This window comes from Podarcis gaigeae, assembly GCF_964106915.1.
Source record: "Podarcis gaigeae genome assembly, chromosome: 14".
In the NCBI taxonomy this organism is placed as follows: Eukaryota; Metazoa; Chordata; class Lepidosauria; order Squamata; family Lacertidae; genus Podarcis; species Podarcis gaigeae.
The window spans coordinates 11008361-11029926 of record NC_139690.1 but is presented as its reverse complement, the minus strand read 5'-3'; the positions used below and the strand labels follow the sequence as shown (position 1 = coordinate 11029926).

Sequence of the window (21566 nt, the reverse complement as noted above, 5' to 3'; positions counted from 1 at the left end):
GTGACTGGTAGTGACCGCCGAGACCATATAAGACCAGGCCTGAAAGACCTACATTGGCTCCCAGTACGTTTCCGAGCACAATTCAAAGTGTGGGTGCTGACCTTTAAAACCCTCAATGGCCTCGGCCCAGTATACCTGAAGGCGTGTCTCCACCCCCCATTGTTCAGCCCGGACACTGAGGTCCAGCGCCGAGGGCCTTCTGACGGTTCCCTCATTGCGAGAAGCAAAGCTACAGGAAACCAGGCAGAGGGCCTTCTTGGTGGCGGCGCCTACCCTGTGGAATGCCCTCCCATCAGATGTCAAGGAAATAAGCAACTATCTGATTTTTAGAAGACACCTGAAGGCAGCCTTGTTTAGGGAAGTTTTTAATGTTTGATGTTTAATTGTGTTTTTAATATTCTGTTTGGGAGCCGCCCAGAGTGGCTGGGAAGACCCGGCCACATGGGTGGGGTATGAGTAAATAATAATAATAATAATAATAATAATAATAATAATAATAATACACTCTCTTTGAATTCTGTGGTTTTGCATATGTGAGGACATGACAATCATATGTTCCTTAAAATGTCTCAAAATTAGGTAAGTACAACCTCAGATGAATGAGAACACACAACCTATTACACCATGTCATGATTTATGCATCTATAGAAGGCATAGGCAACCTTCGGCCTGCCATATGTTTTGGCCTACAACTCCCATGATCCCTAGCTGGTCAGGGATGATGGGAATTGTAGTCCAAAACATCTGGAAGGCTGAAGGTTGCCTATGCCTGATCTACAGGGTGGTTCACAACAAGGACTGAGCTGTTTTGTTCCTTTGAATAAAGAGTTGGGTGCTTAATTGTTTTATTGCTGACTTATGCCTGACTCTTAGCTTCTGACACTGTACAAATGTATAATTTGCATTAATTGTTCCACCCAACTTTTCCTCTGCCTCTGCAACCCACTTGCATGTCCCCCTGCCCCTTGAAGGTTGCCCAGAAGTGAATATGGTCCTCTGGATGTCACTGAACTGCTACTCCCATCATCCCTGGCCTTTGGCCATGCTTGCAATGGCTCATGGGAGTTGCAGTTCAGCAACATCCAGAGGTCTAACGCTTTCCCACTCCATCGGGGCACCTTGCCAGTGCTCACAGCTGGTTCCACCTCCATGTGGATGGACTTCCCCTTGCTTAGTGTTGTTACCAACAGGCCTTGGCACTGAAATGAAAAGAAACACTGCCTTCACTTCAAGATTGGGAGTTTCCAGGTTTCCAATCAACAGAGAGTTAGTTTCTGTTTCCCAAGAAATTACTTAACTTTGATATCAGCTGAAATGGTTGCGTTTCTTCATCACTCTTTCCTCTATTCTTGAGAAAGTTATTCATGACCTAAGTTGTAGACCTCTTTGTGATCAACGGAAGATTTATTGTTGTTCAACCCTCTTCTGTCATGGAGGAATCCTCTTTAGCAGGCATAGGAAAACTTGGCCCTCCAGATGTTTTGGGACTACAATTCCCATCATCCCTGACCACTGGTCCTGTTAGCTAGGGGTGATGGGAGTTGTGGTCCTAAAACATCTGGAGGGCCGAGTTTGCCTATGCCTGCTCTTTAGCATACCTTCCAACATTTATCCAGTGAAAACAAAGATGTCCTATTTTTATTTTTATTCCCCACCTGTCTTGACTGGATTGCCCCAGCTACTCTGGGTGGCTTCCAACATTTATAAAACCATAATAGAACATTAAACATTTAAAAACTTCCCTATACAGGTCTACCTTCAGATGTTGTCTAAAGGTTGTATCTCCTTGTACTTATCTCCTTGGCTTGGGGAGTCATATAACTCCATACCCTCCAACATTTATCCAGTGAAAATAGGGGCGTCCTACCACACCCTCCAATATTTCTCAGATTAAAATAGGAACATCCTAAGGAAAAGCGGGACATTCTGGGATCAAATCAGAACCCAGGATGGCTTCTGTAAATCTGGGACTAGGTCCATTTTTAGTGGAACACGGGGAGCTCCCCAGGGCAAACATCCCTGAGGAGAAGTCTGTGTCAAGGGACTGTGAGGCAGACATGGAGTCCTGGCAACCCAACCTCTCCATCAAGATAATAGACTGCTCCTTCATGAAATTGGAGATGGATACCAAGCAACCACCAAGCCCTACAGGTGCAGGCTCACCGAGCTGCAAGATGCCAGGAGTGACTGTAAGTAGAATCATTTAAATCAGGCTTCCTCAACCTTGGCCCTCCATATGTTTTTGGCCTACAACTCCCATGATCCCTAGCTAGCAGGACCAGTGGTCAGGGATGATGGGAATTGTAGTCTCAAAAACATCTGGAGGGCCGAAGTTGAGGAAGTCTGATTTAAACAGTGTCCAGAAAGAAAAGAAACCAATGCTTTACTGAACAAAACCAGTACATAATATGAGAAATAAACAGGGAAGTTTTGTCTGTCTTAGTAGTTCAGGCCTAGTCCATAGCAGAGACACATACGACTAACATGCAGTGGAAAAGCTCCTCAGAACTACACAGAAAATAAGAACTTGTGTTACCTCAGCAAGGATCATGCCAATTAACCCATCGTTACTAACTGAATGGCCCCTGTTGTGCTTTCAACAATGCCTAGCTGAAGAACAAGGACTCCCAAGGGCCTGGAGTTCCTGGGGACTGAACTCTAGGCTTTTGATTTCAGGGACACTTATGTGCACCTAGCTTCATGTGGATCCAATCCAGTACAGTGGTACCTTGGTTCTCAAACTTAATCCGTTCTGGAAGTCCGTTCAACTCCCGAAACCGTTTGAAAACCAATGCACGGCTTCCAGTTGGCTGCAGGAGCTTCCTGCACTCAAGCGAAAGGTCGCATCAGACGTTCAGCTTCCGAAAAACGTTCGAAAACCGGAACACTTACTTCTGGGTTTTTGGCATTTTGGAGCTGATTTGTTCTCAACAAGCCGTTTGAGAACCAAGACACCACTGTAGTGGCAAAAACTCATTTTTTCCAGATAATATATGTACAAGTCACTTCAAGCAACTGTTTCACAAAGCAAGGAATGACTCGTTGAACACGGGTGCTTGCTGTCCACAGCTTTTATACTTATATGAGCATGTATTATACTTGTATGAGCAGGATTTGAAGATGAATTATACGGTGACTGATTCATTAGGAACAAAATGTTTTAATCGAACTGTTTAACTGGCTGAGAGTGCATTCCTCAGAGCAAAGTTTAAATGAGTTCAATGACATTTACTCCCATGTAAGTGTATATATGACTGTAGCCTAAAAACATTGCATTTCACTTTCTCTGTGCACCCCGTAACTTCAAAACACACTTGAAATCCTTTCTTTCCCTCAAAGAATTCTGGGCATTGTAGTTTAGCCCTCACAGAATTCCCCAAAACCCTAAATGAACTACAGTGCCCAGAATTATTTGGAGGGGGATGTGCTTTAAAAATATAGGATGTACACAGTCTTAGTCTAGACTAAGGCAATGCTGCAATCCTATACGAAGGTATCTGGCAGTAAGCCCCACTTGGAACTTCATTCTGTAAGGCATGCATAGGCTTGTGTTGCACACGATCCAAAAAAAAAAACTGTCTTCATATTGAGAACACATGGCAAAATAAACAAAACGTTGCCTCATCAAAAAGCATTCAGAAACAATCAAAGAGCCAAAGATTCTCAATATGTAAAATACAATTTATTATACTGAGGCCATTCGTAACTATCAACACAATATATTCCATTCAAAACTCAAAATATATCATCAATAAATACTGCCTAATCAAAGGGTGCAGTGTGTCACATTATTGCACAATGAACTCTTAACATTTACAGGTTTTTTTATAGTGCATTTTGATTTGTTACAGGCATAAGCACAGAAATCCATTTTCCAAACCAAAACCGTGGGAAGTGATTTGTCAAGGTCTGCAGAAGACTCAATATGTTCCCATGTAACAACAAAATACCAGCTACACTACATATTTGCTTATGCAGCTAGAAACCTTCATATCTAGTATAAGTATATTTACATCTCCTTTTTTTCTTAATTAAATATTGTTTTTTTAAAAAAAAACAAAAACAACTATGCCCTATTAGTGAATTTCAGATTGTGGGCTGAACTACCAGCTACCAAAAGCTCATTAATTTAAATCTGGACTGAAGCAATATAATTTACACTTTCTATATTATTAGACAGTATCCTTTACAAACAGCTAGCATTTGGAGAACTTTGGTGCTGTCTTAGAGCTGCCCTCACTGCATTCAGTGCAAACATAACTTTTTTCCACTTCCAGGGTAAGTTCTGAAAAAAATAAAATCAGTTTTTTTTGAAAATCTGCAGCCTGGTTAATCTTGAACTAGGAAAAAGGTAGTTGTAGAGGGCACCAATTGGCTAGCATCTATGGCATTACTAACTGCAGAGGCATTTGACTGGTGTACTTCTTTGCTTGTATTTTCAGCTCATGAGAGGCATCAGGTTCCCATGCTGCTTTATCAGCTGAGTTAGAAGGAGTGAAAGTGGAGTCTTCTTCTTTCTCCCTGCCTCCAGCAGGAAAGTAATGGCATGCAACCTGCTTTTTCCCTGCTCACAATTGATGTTGCTTTTTCAGCATGGAAAGATGCAGGACTGAGAAATACTCATTTGTTGATTTTTCCCATCTAGGACTGAGTCTGAGCATTGGTCCACCTAGCTTAGAGGGGCATAAACTGTCTGGCTTTCCAAGATTTTAGACAGCCATCTTTCCCAATCCTTCTTGGCGATGCTACTCTGCATAGAAAGCCTGCACTTTGCCACTAATCTGTGCCTCATTCTCTGTGTGTTATGAACAAAGCTTCTGTTCATAAATAAGATAGGAACCTTAATTCACCAGTCCCTTTTACAAAAGGCCACATTCACAATGAACTGTAGTTTAGCATGATGTGGATAAGTCTAGCCTCCTTAGGAGCTTGTGTGCATGGCTAGAAGATGGGAATTTGGGAGCTTTTGTATCTAATTAAGGTAAAGGTAAAGGGACCCCTGACCATTAGGTCCAGTCGTGGCCGACTCTGGGGTTGTGGTGCTCATCTCGCTTTATTGGCCGAGGGAGCCGGCGTACAGCTTCCAGGTCATGTGGCCAGCATGACTAAGGCGCTTCTGGTGAACCAGAGCAGCGCACGGAAACGCCGTTTACCTTCCCGCCGGAGCGGTACCTACCAGTATTTATCTACTTGCTTTTGAACTGCTAGGTTGGCAGGAGCTGGGACCGAGCAACAGGAGCTCACCCCGTCGCAGGGATTTGAACCGCCAATCTTCTGATCAGCAAGTCCTAGGCTCTGTGGTTTAACCCACAGTGCCACCCACGTCCCTTGTATCTAGTTAGCTGTAGCTAATTGTGGTTTGTATGTTTTTTGGCAGCAAAATGTGATTCATACTAGACTTCATACCTAGTTTCAAATAAGCTCAATGTCAAACCATAGTTTCTGAAGCACACATGCTAAAATTAACTATAGTTAAGTGTTCATCAAAGTTCTGAATGAGAAGAAGGGAAAGGAGGTGTTACAGAACTCAAGAGGTCAGACTTGTTCGTGGTGTCTAGGGATGGGAAGGTTGTGGCCCTCGAAAATGTTTTTGGGCTGCAACTCCCATCATGCCCAGTCAGGGATGTTAGGAGTTGTAGTCCAACGCCTGGAAGGCCACAATGTCCAAATACAGGCACTCTAATGACCAGGTAGGGTGCTCAAATTCTAACTAGGTTGGTGTGCTTACCCTTTAGGGAATCTTGTTTGCCAATCAATCATTCATATCCAAGTGTTGTGTAAAAGCTTACATTTCCCCAATAACTATTTGCCAGTGACTCCAGTGTCGTCGACTCATAAATGGGTTTAGTAAGTACCTAGCATTTAGCGTCTTTATAATGAACATAAAATCCCTCCAATTACAGAATGCAAACTTTCCAAGGAAACACATGACTAGCATTTCACAAGCATATACATGAAAACTACTTTTCATTTCAATTTTGCTGCACGCTTAAAAGTTGTTGCAGTTCAGAACACAAATATTATATTGCTGCATCTATAAAGAGTTAAAAAAGAGAAGGAAAGGATTCTTCTTACAAAAAAATACACTTTTATATAACACCCATTATATTCAACAGGAAATTTTGTGGCTTGGTAGGATCAGATCCTGGAAACAGCTAACTCAAATGCAAACTTACTTTATTTTTAAACTGACTGAGTTGAGCAAAGCAGTGAAGTGTAGTGCCAAAGTATCGCTTTTGAATTTCTCAACCATGGTGAAAGAGATTGGGGAAATGGTACATCTGCATTTGGTGTAAGTTTCTGAAGGATCTGCCCCAATTTTCGTACCCTTTTAATAACAACCAGCTGATACTGAGCATAGCTGTCAACTTTTCCCTTTTCTTGCGAGGAATCCTATTCAGAATAAGGGAATTTCCCTTAGAAAAAGGGAAACGTTGACAGCTGTGATACTGAGTGCAATCCACACCCAACAGAAACAAATGGCCTAAGAAAACCCATTGATTTTTAAATTAGTCTGAATTGCAATAGTGTTTTTATTTTTAAAAAAGCTTCACAATCAATACGCAACCAAGGAATGTTTCAAGAGTCAGGACTCAATTAGTTGCTCCATATAAACTGACCGTCTGGAAGGGTGACAAAGTGTGCTTCTTCTCCACAACGGTTTGGAGCAGGGATGGGTCTCCTGTGAGACTCTAGACTGGTGTTTCCCAAACTTGAGTCTCCAGCTGCTGTTGGACAACAAGTCCCATCGTCCCTAGCTAGCAGGAACAGTTGTCAGGGATGATGGGAACCGTAGTCCGAAAACAACTGGAGACCTAAGTTTGGTAAACCCTGCTCTAGACACTGCTGGATTCCAAATCCCATCAGCCCCAGCCAGCATAGGCAATGATCAGGATGATGGGAGTTGTTGTCCAGCCACACCTGATGGGCCAAAGGTTCCTCATTCCTGGTGCGAAGTCTTATATGAAAGAGGGCAGGTTGTGTCATATCAGGACCTGCTCATGCACTCTTCTCACATCACAGTAACACTCTCCCATTTTATTTTCACAACTACTCTGTCAGGTAGGGTAGATTGAAAGATAATGTATGGCCACAGCTCACCCAGAGATTCCTGGCTACAGGGGGGCGGGGGCGGATTTGGGCCTAGTTTGACATACACCCTGGCGTGAGATCTTCCTATTATGGAAAACCCAGAAGAACAGGGAGAAGAAGGGCCAATCCTTCATATTTTCCCCTTAGTGGCTCTATGGAACAAGAGAATGAACCCTCAGATACTCTGGTTTTCTTCCCAAGTTGACTTCAGGAAGAAATGCAATTACACGCAAGTGCTAGATACATAATGTACAATGAAATACTAAATTCTTTTCCAACAGGTATTTTGACAGAGGTCTGGCTCACAGAATTATTAAACCATTTCTTTAAAAAAAATGGTAGTTTCAAAAACAGAAGTAAAAACAGCTTTTTATTATTATACCACACATAAGATTTCCCCAAACCACCCCCACTGTATGATAAAAGCATATTACCTTTTCTAACCAATAGTGAGTGTTTCTGGCCAACAACGTGATAAAACACTGACAATGTCGCATTCAATCTTTCAATTATCACCCTGTTGCATTTCCTTTCGCTATTGTAGCTTTTGCTTTTTCTGATCTGAGGTGTTCATTTCCCCCCCATCCCATTGCAATTTTAACACGTATCTGCCAACAGCACCGGGGGTTAAGCCCAGATCTAGAGAGAGAGAGAGAGAGAGAGAGCGAGCGAGAGAGAGAGAAGTCAAATGATGAGCATAAAAAAAAGGTTACTTGCGGTTTTCAAAAATAACTTGCTTGTGTTACAATGGGAACGGGAACGCTTCTCTTAGGTTCATTCATATAGCCACTTAAGGATGCTGTTGTTTGGAAAACTTTGGCCTTCCAGATATAGCTGAAATATAATTCCCATCAGCCCCAGGAAGCATGGCCAATGGCCAGCGATGATGGGAGTTGTAGTTTAGCATCACCCGCAGACCAAAGGTTCACAGCAGCCTCTAACAGAGGAGAGTCTACCACCTCTTGTGGGAGTCTGGTTTTTATTACTATTAATTTAAATAGTGTATTTCTGGATCTATTAGAAAACTTTCTGCAGTGTCTGCATATAGAAGCTTCTTAGAAACTGGGCGTCTAGCAAGCTCCGGTTCTCTGCAACTGATTACGAGCAACAATTGAGGCAGGTGACTAATGTTACAGTGTTTAGGTGCTTACCAAAGACATTTTTGTTTAAGATGTGACCAAGTTATTTATGGAACAATTATATAATTGAATAAATGTTTTTAACAGATTTTCAAAATCTGTATTTCTCTTGTTCTCTGATCCTATGACTTTACACTACAAAGCTGGCTATAAAATGCATTTTATTTAATCATACTATTTCTGCATTAATCATAGGAAATGCTGATTCTGGGGAAAGAGGAAGGAAGCAGAAGAACGAAGAGCCCTTACTCTTAGAGTGTGATCCCAGGATCCTGAGCAGAAGGCCGTCCCATCAGGCGAAACCCTCAAAGTGCTAACTCGATTCTCATGGCCAAACAGGATAGAAACACGAGCCCCTTTCAGAACATCCCACACGTTTATGGTGTAGTCATTGTAGCCAGCAAACAGTAAGCGACCTGCAGAAGGAATCCATAAAGAATGATGGCATTACAAGAACAACAACATTTCCAGGGCTTATACAATGGTACCTCGGTTTTCGAACACCTCCATAGTCGAACATTTCAGAACTCAAAAGCTGAAAACCTGGAAGTAAAAGTCTCGGTTTTCGAATGCATCTCAGAAGTCGAAAAGGAAATGCAGCTTCCATTTTGAGTTTTCCAAATTGAGGCTTCCATTTTGAGGCTTCCACTTTCAGTTTTCGAATATTTCAGAACTCGAACAGACTTCCAGAATGGATTATGTTAGAAAACCAAGGTATCACTGTACCCCGATTTTTAGCAAATCCAAGGAAGGGCACAGACAATGGCAAAATCTTCATATCTTGGTCAGCCAGTGGTTCCCCAACTTTTTCTTTCTTTTCTGGACCACATAATGATTTTTCTGCTTGTTGCTCAGCAACTGAAATTCACTGTGCACCTGCATATATTTTTTTTAATAACAACAACAATTATTTTTTATACCCTGCCCTTCCTGGTTCAGAAAACCGGGCTCAGGGCGGCTAACAACAAATTTAAAACACTTAATTGATGCAACAAAAAACAGCATAAAATACAATATAAAACGTGAATAACAATAAATTCAGAATTCAAAAATCAATTTAGGGGGAAAGTCCATCCAATAAACATTAGATGATCAGCAAGGCTAGCTGGCTAAATTAGTCCTATTTGGGCCAGCGAGGAGACCAGGGGAGAATTAGCTGTGGGATCCCAGAGCGGGTAATCGTCGTAAAAAGGGGAGGGGAGGGAAGGAAGGAGAATAAAAGATCAGGTTAAGTTCAAATTGAAAGCCAGGCGGAATAGCTCTGTCTTATGGCTTCTTTTGTTTCTTATATATTGTATTTTATTGCAAGCCATAGAATTCAAATCGTAATACAATAAAATACAGCCTATGCAAAAAAAATAAGCAATTAGCATACAACTGAAAGTCAATATGAACATTTAAGGTAAAGGATGTGCCATCTTCTGCCTCTATCCACCAATCTACAGACATCCTGCAGATCAGCTGAATGATGTTCTACTCCTCTTAGATCTCACTGCTAGGAAACAAACCATGACCCCCAGCTGAACCGGGATACTGGTTTCATTTTGCTCCAGCAATTGATAAGCTCAGATCAAAATGTGGCTACAAAAAGCGGTTTGTTGGAACAAAATGAACTACAAGCCCTGGTTTAGATACAATGCAAAACCATGTATCATGGGTTGTTTTTTTGGGGAGGAACAAAGTGGGCACAAATTACTTGTGATTATGGCTAGTGAACCTAGTTTATGGCTTAATATGGTGTGCAAGCAAGGATACGGGTGGTTAAAAAAATTATAGCAATAACACAATTAAAAACAGATTCAAAGACAGCCACAAAACACACTAACCATCTACTATGCAATGGTCTGAGGACTTTTAACTGTCCCTGATACAAATGAAAGTATTTCTTAAAAATGCAAGCTTCATCGAGATATCTGTTCAGGACATTTGAATGGTGTATCAACTTAGATATTTAAAATGAGATGGATGTTTGATGGTTAATGTACTATTAATGTGAGCTGCTGTTTTCTTTTTCCTCTCCCCCATTTTTTTCTTTCTGTTGTTGATAATTTGCTATATATAAAAAAATATTTTTAAAAGAAAAAGAGGCAAAACAAAACCAGACTTCCATATGCAACCCACTGGTGACAGAAACTACTGTTCTCACATAAAGCAGGGCCTAAAAATGGATATCATACTGGATGAGGAGGGGTGTAGATTTAGAAATATTTGAGGTCCAGTTGTATGTGAAATAGACTTGGTTTTAGTAAACCCCCCTTTTTTTTAACTGTGGTAATTTTTATAAAGTAAGAGTACCCGTCAGGTGAGTTTACACTGAATAACGTGGGAAGCTTTTGTAGTTGTTGTTTTTAAAAATTTATATAGCATTTGTATATTGATTGATGAATTCAGGCTGCTGAGCTTTGTATTATAAATTGTAATAACATTTTGTGTGTGTTTTAAAAAAAGCAGTAACTAAAATTAAGAATTGAACAGAGTTGCCAAGTCATGATTTCAAGGGTTACGGAGTCTTCCTTCCCCACCCATTTCTGAGGAAGGAAAGGGCTCAGCCACTGGCCTTTGCTGGCCTCCGACACATCAGCCTTCCTTTCAGACAATCACTGATGGGGACTAGGCAAGGGAACATCAAGGAAAAGAGTCTCACAACTCTGCAGCCAGACTCCTCAACTTCAGGGGATGAGAGCAAGGGCTGTGAAGCAGAAGAGAAGGAGTGCAGGGCCTGAGTTTGAGAAGGCAGCACTGCCATCCTCTGACCTGGGAGAACTCGGCTGCAGATGACTTAGGAAGACCTGAGGCTCCTCTGCGCCACTGCAGAAGATGTCTACTGGCACTTTAAAGCAGAGCAGCATCTTGTAGCACAGATAGTGCTGACCTTTAAAGCCCTAAACGGCCTCAGCCCAGAATACCTGAAGGAGCGTCTCTGCCCCCATCATTCAGCCCGGACACTGAGGTCCAGCTCCGAGGGCCTTCTGGAGGTTCCCTCCCTGCGAGAAGTGAGGTTACAGGGAACCAGGCAGAGGGCCTTCTTGGTGGTGGTGCCCGCCCTGTGGAATGCTGTCCCATCAGATGTCCCATCAGATGTCTTCTAAAAGTCAGATAGTTGTCTGACTTTTAGAAGACATCTGAAGGCAGCCCTGTTTAGGGAATTTTTTTAATATTTGATGTTTTATTGATGTTTAGTGTTCTGTTGGGAGCCGCCCAGAGTGGCTGGAGAAACCCAGCCAGATGGGCTGGGTATAAATACAGTGGTACCTCAGGTTACAAATGCTTCAGGTTACAGACGCTGCTAACCCAGAAATAGTACCTTGGGTTAAGAACTTTGCTTCAGTTTGAGAACAGAAATCGTGCTCTGGTCTGGCGGCGCAGCAACGGGAGGCCCCATTAGCTAAAGTGGTACCTCAGGTTAAGAATAGTTTCAGGTTAAGAACGGACCTCCGAAACGAATTAAGTTCTTAACCCAAGGTACCACTGTACCCTATTTTCCCCTCTATAAGTCGCCCCATGTATAAGACGCCCCTTATTTCTCAGATTTAAGAAAATGGGGGGAGATGGCCCAGAGTATAAGAGGACCCCTAATTTTTGGCATTATTTTTTAGGGGGGAAACCTAGTCTTATACACAGAAAAATATGGTAATAAATAATAAATAATAAATTGTTGTTATTGTTATAGTTATTTTGTTGTTATTATTGTTGTTGCTGTTGTTGTTATTGTTATAGTTATTATTACTATTAGGCTGCACTTCTGCTACTCTGAGGTCTCCATTTCAGCTTGTTCCTTGCTGCAGCAATTTCCAACCCAGCCTGAACCCTGCTTTGCTTTGCACCCATCCACCCTGAAACTTGTTCCGTCCTGCCTTGGGTTAACACCCTGGGCTGGGACCTGCTGCACAGCAGATGGGAGTCTCCTCCTTCACTAGCAAGACCCAAGATGTTGTCCACACGACAAGCGTGCAAAACATTTCTGCCTCTTCCGAGAAAGGGAATGAGCTTTTGCATAACAGACCAAGGAAGTGGAACGCAAATAGCAATGGGCGCCCAGGATGTTCTGTGGAAAAAGAGAGTATGCCTTGTTCATACAGCCACCAGCAGCAGATGGTGTGAACATTTGCTGGCATGTGCAGCTGCCCTTCATCACCCAAAGTGCATGTTGCGCAACTACACTTGTCGTGCTGTTAGAAAACAAGTAACAAGTTGCCTGCTGCACAACACTGCACATAGTTCCTCAAGGTTTGAGCTAATGTCGACATATTTAGAAAAGCCATGCTAATTCCAGAAAGTGTCCTCATCGCAACAATATACAGTGGTACCCCGCAAGACGAACGCCTCGGAAGACGAAAAACTCGCTAGACGAAGGAGTTTTTCGTTTTCTTAGCCGCTTCGCAAGACGCATTTCCCTATGGGCCTGCTTCGCAAAACGAAGCTTGCCCCGCAAGCTCTGGGGATAGCGGGGAAGCGCAGCGCGTCTTCCCTGCTGTCCCCAGACCTTTTTTGAAGCAAAGGGCGGCAACGGGGAGAAGCGCGCGCGCCTTCCCCCCTGTCCCCGGAGATTGCGAGGCAGGCAACGGGGAGAAGCAATCTTCTCCCCGCTGCCCCTTGCTTTAAAACAGGTCCGGGGACAGAGGGGAAGGCGCACGGCGCTTCCCCTCTGTCCCCGGACGGTCTCCATAGGAACGCATTGATTGATTTTCAATGCATTCCTATGGGAAACCGTGCTTCACAAGACGAAAAACTCACAAGAAGAAAAAACTTGCGGAACGAATTAATTTTGTCTTGCGAGGCACCACTGTATTTTAATAAAATGATGCCCAACTAATTGGAGACACCCAAAGTGTTGCTGCTGTTTTTAGATCGAACCTTTCTAAAATCAACCAATCCAACTGATTCAAATCAGTGAAATGTTGCAGCTCAAGCTATAGCCAATTTTCCTCAGCCAAGAGGGATACAGAAGCTAAAGCAACACCTTCCCAAAAGCATGTACTGGAGTCAAAGAACTGTTTTCATGAAAGGTGAGCTACCAGCCTTAGCCTCAAAACCAAAGCTCAAGAGCAATCACTTGAAGACTGCAGGGCCTGCAACGATTCAGCAGTTTTACAAGTTTATTTCACCAGCTAAGGGGACTTCCAGGCAACCTGTTCATTGAGCATCCTTCCTGCTATATTTGCAGGGAGATTAGACAACGCGGGCTATTCAATGAGCACCCATCCTGATTTGTCTGCAGATGCACCAAAGCAAGCGTTTTGTCAGACTTTCTACTTTCCTTATTGCAATAAATTTGATCTTTTGGGGAAGTGGGTTTGCTGCACAAAAGCTCCCAACTAACTATAATTGAGCAACCTGAATTTGCCAGTATGTGAATTAATCCCACAGGCAGAGTAGCCACAGTCTGCAAGTGCCCTCAGTTCTGTAGCTGTGACAACAATCGAAGCCACATTGAAAAGAGATTATAGAACAGCTCTTCCCGCCTGCCCCCCAAAGAAAAGTGTGTCAGAATTCATGTCTCACCACTAAGGGAAAAGTCCACACTGGATGCCCCGAAGATGATGCTCTCTTTGGAATAAATGGCCACTTCTCTGTCTGCCCGCAGGTCATATAAACGACACTGGAAAGAAAGGAGAAACAGTATCTGTGCTCAGGCAAACGCATTAGCTGGTTTTTGATAAGATTGATAGATACCAACAGGAGAAAACTCTCTCTCCTGTCCCACCCACGAAGGCAAACTTGGACCAGTAGCTGGTCCAGCCCACCTGTCAATCACCTGACATCATTACAGCGGATGTCCAACCTGTTTAAGCCTGTGGGCATTGGGGGAAGACACAATATCTGGCCTGCCAGGATGTCAAGACAAGTCAGTGTTGCTTTGGGATGCTGGGGAAGACAAAAGTTTAGCTCTCTGCTCAGCCAGAAAACGCACTGGGTGGTCTTGGGCAGATTTGTCTCTGCTCAGCTACATCCCAGGGCTGCAGTGAGGTTCAAATGAGATGCGGATGTATTTGTAGTCCCCTACTGAGCCTTTAGAATAGGACTTGGCGGAAATCAAAATCGGCTGCAAAGCAATGCCAAGTTTTCCCTCCGCCGCCCCCTCCATTCTTCTAACCCTCCCATGCGCTCTTCTGAGCATTAAGAACCACTTTTCTGCCACAGTGCAGACCCTTTCACACTTGCCAGGCTGCTAAGCGAATGCATTATGCCTCTGATGAGCCGTGCTGTGCTATGCTATACGACATATAGCTATGCTATAGAACATGCATTCATACCTTCACATGCCATAAGAAACCTGTCTTGCATTATACCCATTCTGTAGACCTGTGATTAGCTACGCATCCATATGACACAATAAAAACTCTGGGGAAAGCCTCCAGGTTAAAGGTTTCGCGGTTGTTTTGAACCTTGCCAAACCAAAATATTCTAAGTGCTGTTAAAATACTGTATTTTTTGCTCTATAGGACTCACTTTTTCCCTCCTAAAAAGTAAGGGGAAATGTGTGTGCGTCTTATGGAGCGAATGCAGGCTGCGCAGCTATCCCAGAAGCCAGAACAGCAAGAGGGATTGCTGCTTTCACTGCGCAGCAATCCCTCTTGCTGTTTTGGCTTCTGAGATTCAGAATATTTTTTTTCTTGTTTTCCTCCTCCAAAAACTAGGTGCATCTTGTGGTCTGGTGCGCCTTATAGAGCGGAAAATACGGTAATTCACTGTGGAAGAGGCCCTTGGTGTCCAACAATATATCTTCGGGTGACCCAGTTTTAACCACTTTATGCCTGCAATCACAATGGTCACTTATCCCTAAGGAAAAAAGCCAACGGGCTCAATTATGTATCAGCCTTGCCCCCTGCAGCTAGTTCAGGTTGCCATACCTACAGATGGGCACCTTATTGTTCCATTTTACACTTCCTAGATACCACATCCTCTTTGCAGGGTGCAGAGAGCGCATTTGTACATTTTTAAAGGGCTGCAACTCATCTAGAGACCAGTATTAGGTGAGTAAAGAATGTACAAAATAAACAAGCCATAATAAAATACTGAATGGCCAGGGAGATTAGAGGATCATGCCCCCAGCCCTCATTTGGGAAACGGCCAGGCTTTTGAAAATGAAATAGGGCAACGTACTGTGGCATCATCTGAGCCAGAGGCAAAGGCATCTCCACTTGGGTAGTACCTATGCAGAGAACAGAAAGTGTGTTGCGTTAGAAATATAGGAATTAAAGATAATGTTTCCCCAACTCTTATTTGTTTTCTATATGCTGCATACAGGGACGTTACAGATATCCAGTAGCAGGTAAGTAAAACAAGGAACACATAGAGGTAAATGAGGCAGCAGTGGTAATCCAACATCTAAAAGCAGAAATTATAACATCAAAATTTGCCTACCGTTTCCCTCCCCTAGAGTTCTCCTGGATAGGTTGGGGTTGAGGTGGAACTGCCACAGTTAAAATGATCAAGACTTGAGAATTAGAACACTGAATTATCACTTTCTGCGGTTATCTTACAGGGAAAAGTGGATCATGGGCCCAAAATTTATGAAATGCAGCTCTGACAGATTTCACTGCACACCTAGCATATGTAGATGGTCTCAAAGCAGGTGGCAGGTCAGCTCAGACACCTGTAACACTCACCCACCCCAATGCCAACTGCTTTGATTTCTGCATAATGAATAAAGTTCCAAACTGTTTCTTCTAATTTTGGTAAAGAGAAACAGCCAATGTTGACAGCAAGCTCTGGCTCTTCACAGATGCAAAACCAGAATTTTTGAGCCAGAACCCACAGTCTTTTCAAGCAAAGAAAAATGTAACATCTCATTTTATCCCCCAAAGACACATACCAGAAAGCATACATTAATTAGTAATTTAGTATTGATAATGTGCCTATGTAATATCTATCTAATTTTTTTTTTAAAAAAATAGCAATTGTTAGTATTTATCTATTTACATTATCTGTTGCAAAATTATTTCACTTGGATGATACAGTGCAAGTTCAATCAAAACGATTGCAAATCATTACATTAATTGTAATCAAGCCTGTAAATGAAAAAGAGAGGCAATAGAAAAATGCATTGTACCTTACTTTTACAAAAAGGGATTAAAGGAGGGAAATTGCTAATATTAAGATAGGGTTTTCTTTACAGAAAATCCTCTGCTCATATGATAGTGGATCTGGTAAACCATGATAATTTTATAAGTGATTAGTACTCCTATAAACCATAATTATGACAAGCTTGCTATAAAAATATCGTCAATGTCATGATGCAATGTGATGATGCACTAATTCTGTATTTCCTGCCTGAACCCCTGGAGAGCGACTGCCTGTCTGGTGCTGACTCTGTGTAAGATAGCTTCCCATGTTCCACTTTACATTAATTCCTGCTACATAAATAAAAAGGGACGCAGGTGGCGCTGTGGGTTAAACCACAGAACCTAGGACTTGCCGATCAGAAGGTCGGCGGTTTGAATCCCCGCAACGGGGTGAGCTCCTGTTGCTCGGTGCCTGCTCCTGCCAACCTAGCAGTTCGAAAGCACATCAAAGTGCAAGTAGATAAATAGGTACCACTCCGGCGGGAAGGTAAACAGCGTTTCCGTGCGCTGCTCTGCTTTGCCAGAAGCGGCTTAGTCATGCTGGCCACATGACCCAGAAGCTGTACGCCGGCTCCCTCGGCCAATAAAGCGAGATGAGCGCTGCAACCCCAGAGTCGGCCACGACTGGACCTAATGGTCAGGGGTCCCTTTACCTTTACCTTTTTACATAAATAAAACAACTCTGTGTGGCTCATAAGAAAACATTTTGAGGAGACAGTCGGACTGGAAAACAAGTACATTTAAAGCAAAGTCTATGACTTCAAAAGTACAGAGGTGCAAACTAGGGAATGCTGGGAAAGAGTTTTAATCTGCCATGTAATTAATTAATTGCCAAGGCCTGCAAAATGCAACAATCCTTTAATCAAAAGCCAGTTCTCTTTGAATTTTCTCTTGGTCGTGCAGGATTGTGACAAAGGGATAGGAATGGCTCCGGCCACGAGGTCACTGTAGCGGGGGCCTTCCGCCCACCAGGCTACCCCTGCTATTGGCAAGCAAAGGTTTGTTCTGCAGGGCCAGTGCTATTCCTTCATTGGCTAGAGACGCTGGTAGCTTTGATAGGCGGAGAGGAAAGCTGACCCTCCCACTTTCCCCCTTGTACATTATCCTCACAGGTATTTGGCTAGTCAGCACTAATGAACCATTTTTCGATGCAATCACATGAATGTGTGGTAACAGGACCTACTGACCTGACACTATTGATATCCGATTCGTGGGTTTCAAATGACTGAATGCATTGGCCAGTCCTCATGTCCCAAACCATGGCTTTTTTATCACACCCCTAAAAAACAAAAGTCAATAAAGATTCAGTTATATCCTCAATAAGAATCAACGTAGATCTAGTGCCTTATGGAACCAATGGTGGTTTTTATGATGCTGTTTACTGTTTAATCATCAGGTTTATTTTGAAGTTTTATTTGCAAGTTGTCTTCAGTCTCAATTTCATCACAGAAAGGTGAAAAATGAAATACCCCCCTCATATACCGAGCCTAAGGCAAACTGCGGAAATATCAATGGTTCTCTGCACAGGGATTTAATTAAAAATAAATAAATGACTGAACTCACAGGTGGAGAATACTTTTATTTTCATGTATCTTTATTATTTGTAAAAGGAAACTTTGTACGAGTTAATACTTTATTGTCCCTTGGAAACTGCACTGTATCTTTGTCCTTTTGTCCTTTGTCCCTTTATGATTTGCATTTTTTAATTCTTTGTTTTCTCTCATTTTGTTTTGCTTGCATTTTTTAAAAAAACCAAATCAATAAATATATTTTTAAACAGTGGGGATGGTTCTGTGAAGAGTTTTCCTACTTCTGCAGTTTTTGCCACTAGAATATGAAGATCAATATGGCGCTGGCTTCCTTCCACATTCCAAGGGCATTCCAGAAAGTGCTGAGCTGCTTTCAGACCTGTTTTATGCCAAATATCAAATTATTTCAACAAGAAGAACTGCTATGCGACACCCCTCGCCAAGAGGGGTGAGATTAGCCACAGGCCTTTTTCACCACCCCAGATGATCTCTGCTATTTTTGTAAATCACTGGTGGAGAACCCGTCCCACGGGCCTCAGAGTTTGACTTGCCAACTATCAGCAAGCCTTCCACAACAATGGAGCATGCTCAGAACACACTGGGCAGTTCTTGAAGTTTTATTCCCTCCTCTCCTTACCCCGCTGAGGACTGTTTGTACTTCTGCAAACCTTAGGATTCATTCGAGCCTGATGATATTTCCATGTTGTGCCTGGGTGGTACTGTTTTGGGTACATAAGTATACACACCTGCCGTTGATCTTTGGCAAGAGAAGAAACACTGGAGGTTTCCTCTACAAGAATCACACAGGGGGTAATTTTCTTCTGGAGGAAGCTGGGATGAGAAGATGCCACCATCACTGCCTCTGCCCCCCCCCCCAATCTACTAACCTCAGTTTTTTAATTGAGTGCCATTAATATGCTGGCATCGTTCCTTTTCAGTTACTACAAAAGAGGTGCAGAGATTGACTGGGTATGTGCCTAACCAAAGGCTTAATCCAGACAAACCGATTCAGGGAGGACATATAACCTGCTCTGAATTTCTGCATTTGCCCAGCTTTGTCTGGGGCTCGAGTTGTGCCACCCTGAAGAAGGTGGAACTAGTCACAAGTTATATGGACCCTGTTCAGCTGCAGATTAGTCTACTGCAATGCATTCTGTGTGGGGCTGCTATTGGAGAGCACTCCGAAACTGAAGGTGGTACAAAATGCAGCAGACCTAACGCTTTGGGCTGTCTTCTTTTCGGATCATATTATGACAAGCCTGTCCCATCTGCACTAGCTCCCCATTTATTTTGGGGCCCAATTCAAGACAAATTGGGTCTTGAAGAGTCCTCAATAGCTTGGGACTAGGATGTCTGAAGAACCGCCCATCAACCGCACCCATCCTTGGAAGCCCTGCTGGGCTGCCAAGGGAGCTGCAGCTGGAGGTTACATGACACACCCCAGTGGTTGAAATTTGGGGTTTGACTGGCTCCTTCCATTGACGGGTTTTTGGTGGACAGTCAAAAGGTTCTCCATTTCACCAGCCTTTTCCTGTTTTGTTTTGTTTTGTTGCTATATGTTGACGTTGCTGACAGTTTCAGTTTGAGGTTCTATTCTGTGTGTTGTTAAGAGTGGTTTTACTGTTCCTAAATTTGTATTGTATCAGGATTGTGTTTTCCTTGTGTGCCTTTATAGGGGCTGAAAAGTAGTAGATAAAAGTTTCTATAAAAGAAGTAACATTTGATTGCGAGAAGCAGCAGACACAGCTCCTAGGATTAACCGCCAACACAGCCCTGCTTTCAGTAAGCCATGAGAAGGGCTATATTCTCCTGAATCTCATTCTGCATTAGTGCAGCTGGGGAGACAACAGCAACAGCTTTAATCGGGAGAAAGGGCGCTTAGCAAAATATTACAAAATACTCTCTTCCACTTGGAGAGATTTTCATTTGCTTCATGTCTCCCCCTGCAATTCCCTCCCTCCATCCTGCATAAAGATTAATCTGCTTTTACCCCTGACACAAACGTGTTCCCTGTCTCTGAAGGAGCAAGGTCCAGGCACAAGACATCCGCTCCATGGCCGTGAAAACTCTGGAGAAGCTGTCCGCTTTCAACATCCCAGAGAGCACAGGTGCCATCTCCACTAGCAGTCAATATCTTTAGGAGAGAAGGGGGAAACAAAAGAAAACAACTGTTATTAAAAAGAAAGAAAGACACGATTTGTCAAAGATTTGTCTCCACTGATTCATGTTAAAGTTGGAGTCTTTGTTTCAGTTTCACGGGTGCATCTGAGTCATTTCCCTTTCTTTTCTCATTCATTTGACTCACAGTTTCACGCTAAAGAAGCAGTTTGTGTTAAAAGTCTGGTCTTCAGCTGGTGGGGTGGGAGCCACCAGTAGGGGGCGCTATGACTAAGGTGGTTGGCATCATTGATAACACAACAATTTCCCTCTTTTCATTTTTAAAAAGGTAAAGGACCTGTGACAGTTAAGTCCAGTTGCGAATGACGCTCTTCTTGCTTTACTGACCGAGGGAGCCGACATTTGTCTGCAGACAGTTTTTCCAGGTCATGTGGCCAGCGTGACTAAGCTGCTTCTGGCAAAACCAGAGCAGCGCACGGAAACACCATTTACCTTCCCGCTGGAGCGGTACCTATTTATCTACTTGCACTTGGACATGCTTTCGAACTGCTAGGTTGGCAGGAGCAGGGACCAAGCAACGGGAACTCATCCTGTCGCAGGGATTCGAACCGCCGACCTTCCGATCAGCAAGCCCTAGGCTCAGTGGCTTAGACCATAGCAACAGCCGCGTCCCTTAGTTTTTTAAACTACCTTAGTTTAAAAGGTAGTGTTTTTTTTTAATGGTCTTTGTTTCTTTTCTTTTTTTAATAGCATGGAAAAATTATACGAAGTGTATTTAACGGCTGTATCATGCCACGGCTTTGAAAAACACTGGATTGGTTGGCCAGCCATTCCTTTAGGAAACAGGCCTAGGCTCACCTCCTAAAAACTGATAGATGGTAACTTCAAACCTAACTTTGATTGAATTTTCTCTTGTTAGTGGAGCTTGCCATGCTACCAAGGGGGTTGGGGGAAGTGTCACCTGATATCAGGCCCTTGACAAGTAGGCATGGTGTTGGAGAACCCAGATCAATTCCTCCAACTCTGCTTCACAGCAAGCAAACCTGCTCCAAATAATTTACAATCTAAGAACATGGGAGATGAGGAGAAAAGTGGTACGAGAAGGAAAGAATATGGGATTGCTCTAATTTCACACATGGGAAACGTCTGTGTGATTCTGGAGCGCCTGGTATTCTTTCAAGGCGAAATAGGAATTTCTGGTATTCACACTTTTAATAATAAAATATTTTGTGGCTTTAAAAGGCGAGACTGAGGTTATCAGCTGAATATTTACTCTCTTTTGTTTTCAAAACGTTTGCTTCCAAATAACTCATTACTATAGAAATGTCCTGTACGGCACTCAGATAAAAATATTTATTTGGCTGACTACTATCTCCCCCTTTTAACCAGCAAAGGGTGGGGGGAGAGAAACAATGAAGGCTACAGATTTAGTGAACATCTATTTTGCCTTTCAGTTTTATAATCCCTGCATTGTCAGCAGCTCAGCAAAACTCAAGATCGTTAGACTGGGTCAGTAATTGCCCCCTTGTGGTTGCATTTTAAAACCGTTTCTCTCATTAAAAAAGGGCCTGATGTCATGTCTGTGCTCCTTGAACAGCCTTGTAAACAGACAGCCCTAAAAC

At 42.9% G+C, this 21566-nt stretch overlaps 1 protein-coding gene across 1 annotated transcript in view; it reads right to left on the bottom strand.

Annotated features, from left to right (window-relative positions):
* Positions 1-3660: 3660 nt before the first annotated feature.
* The window catches only part of GNB5 (G protein subunit beta 5), a 33838-nt gene continuing 15932 nt past the window's right edge, over positions 3661-21566 (bottom strand). Inside the window, exons 6-11 of the mRNA XM_083712846.1 lie at positions 19817-19960; positions 17485-17576; positions 15336-15384; positions 13734-13830; positions 8481-8647; positions 3661-7731 (exon numbers count right to left, since the gene is read on the bottom strand). Coding sequence (XP_083568972.1) covers positions 7720-7731; positions 8481-8647; positions 13734-13830; positions 15336-15384; positions 17485-17576; positions 19817-19960 — 561 coding nt within the window. The 3' untranslated portion in view covers positions 3661-7719. The remainder of the gene's footprint in view (positions 7732-8480; positions 8648-13733; positions 13831-15335; positions 15385-17484; positions 17577-19816; positions 19961-21566) is intronic.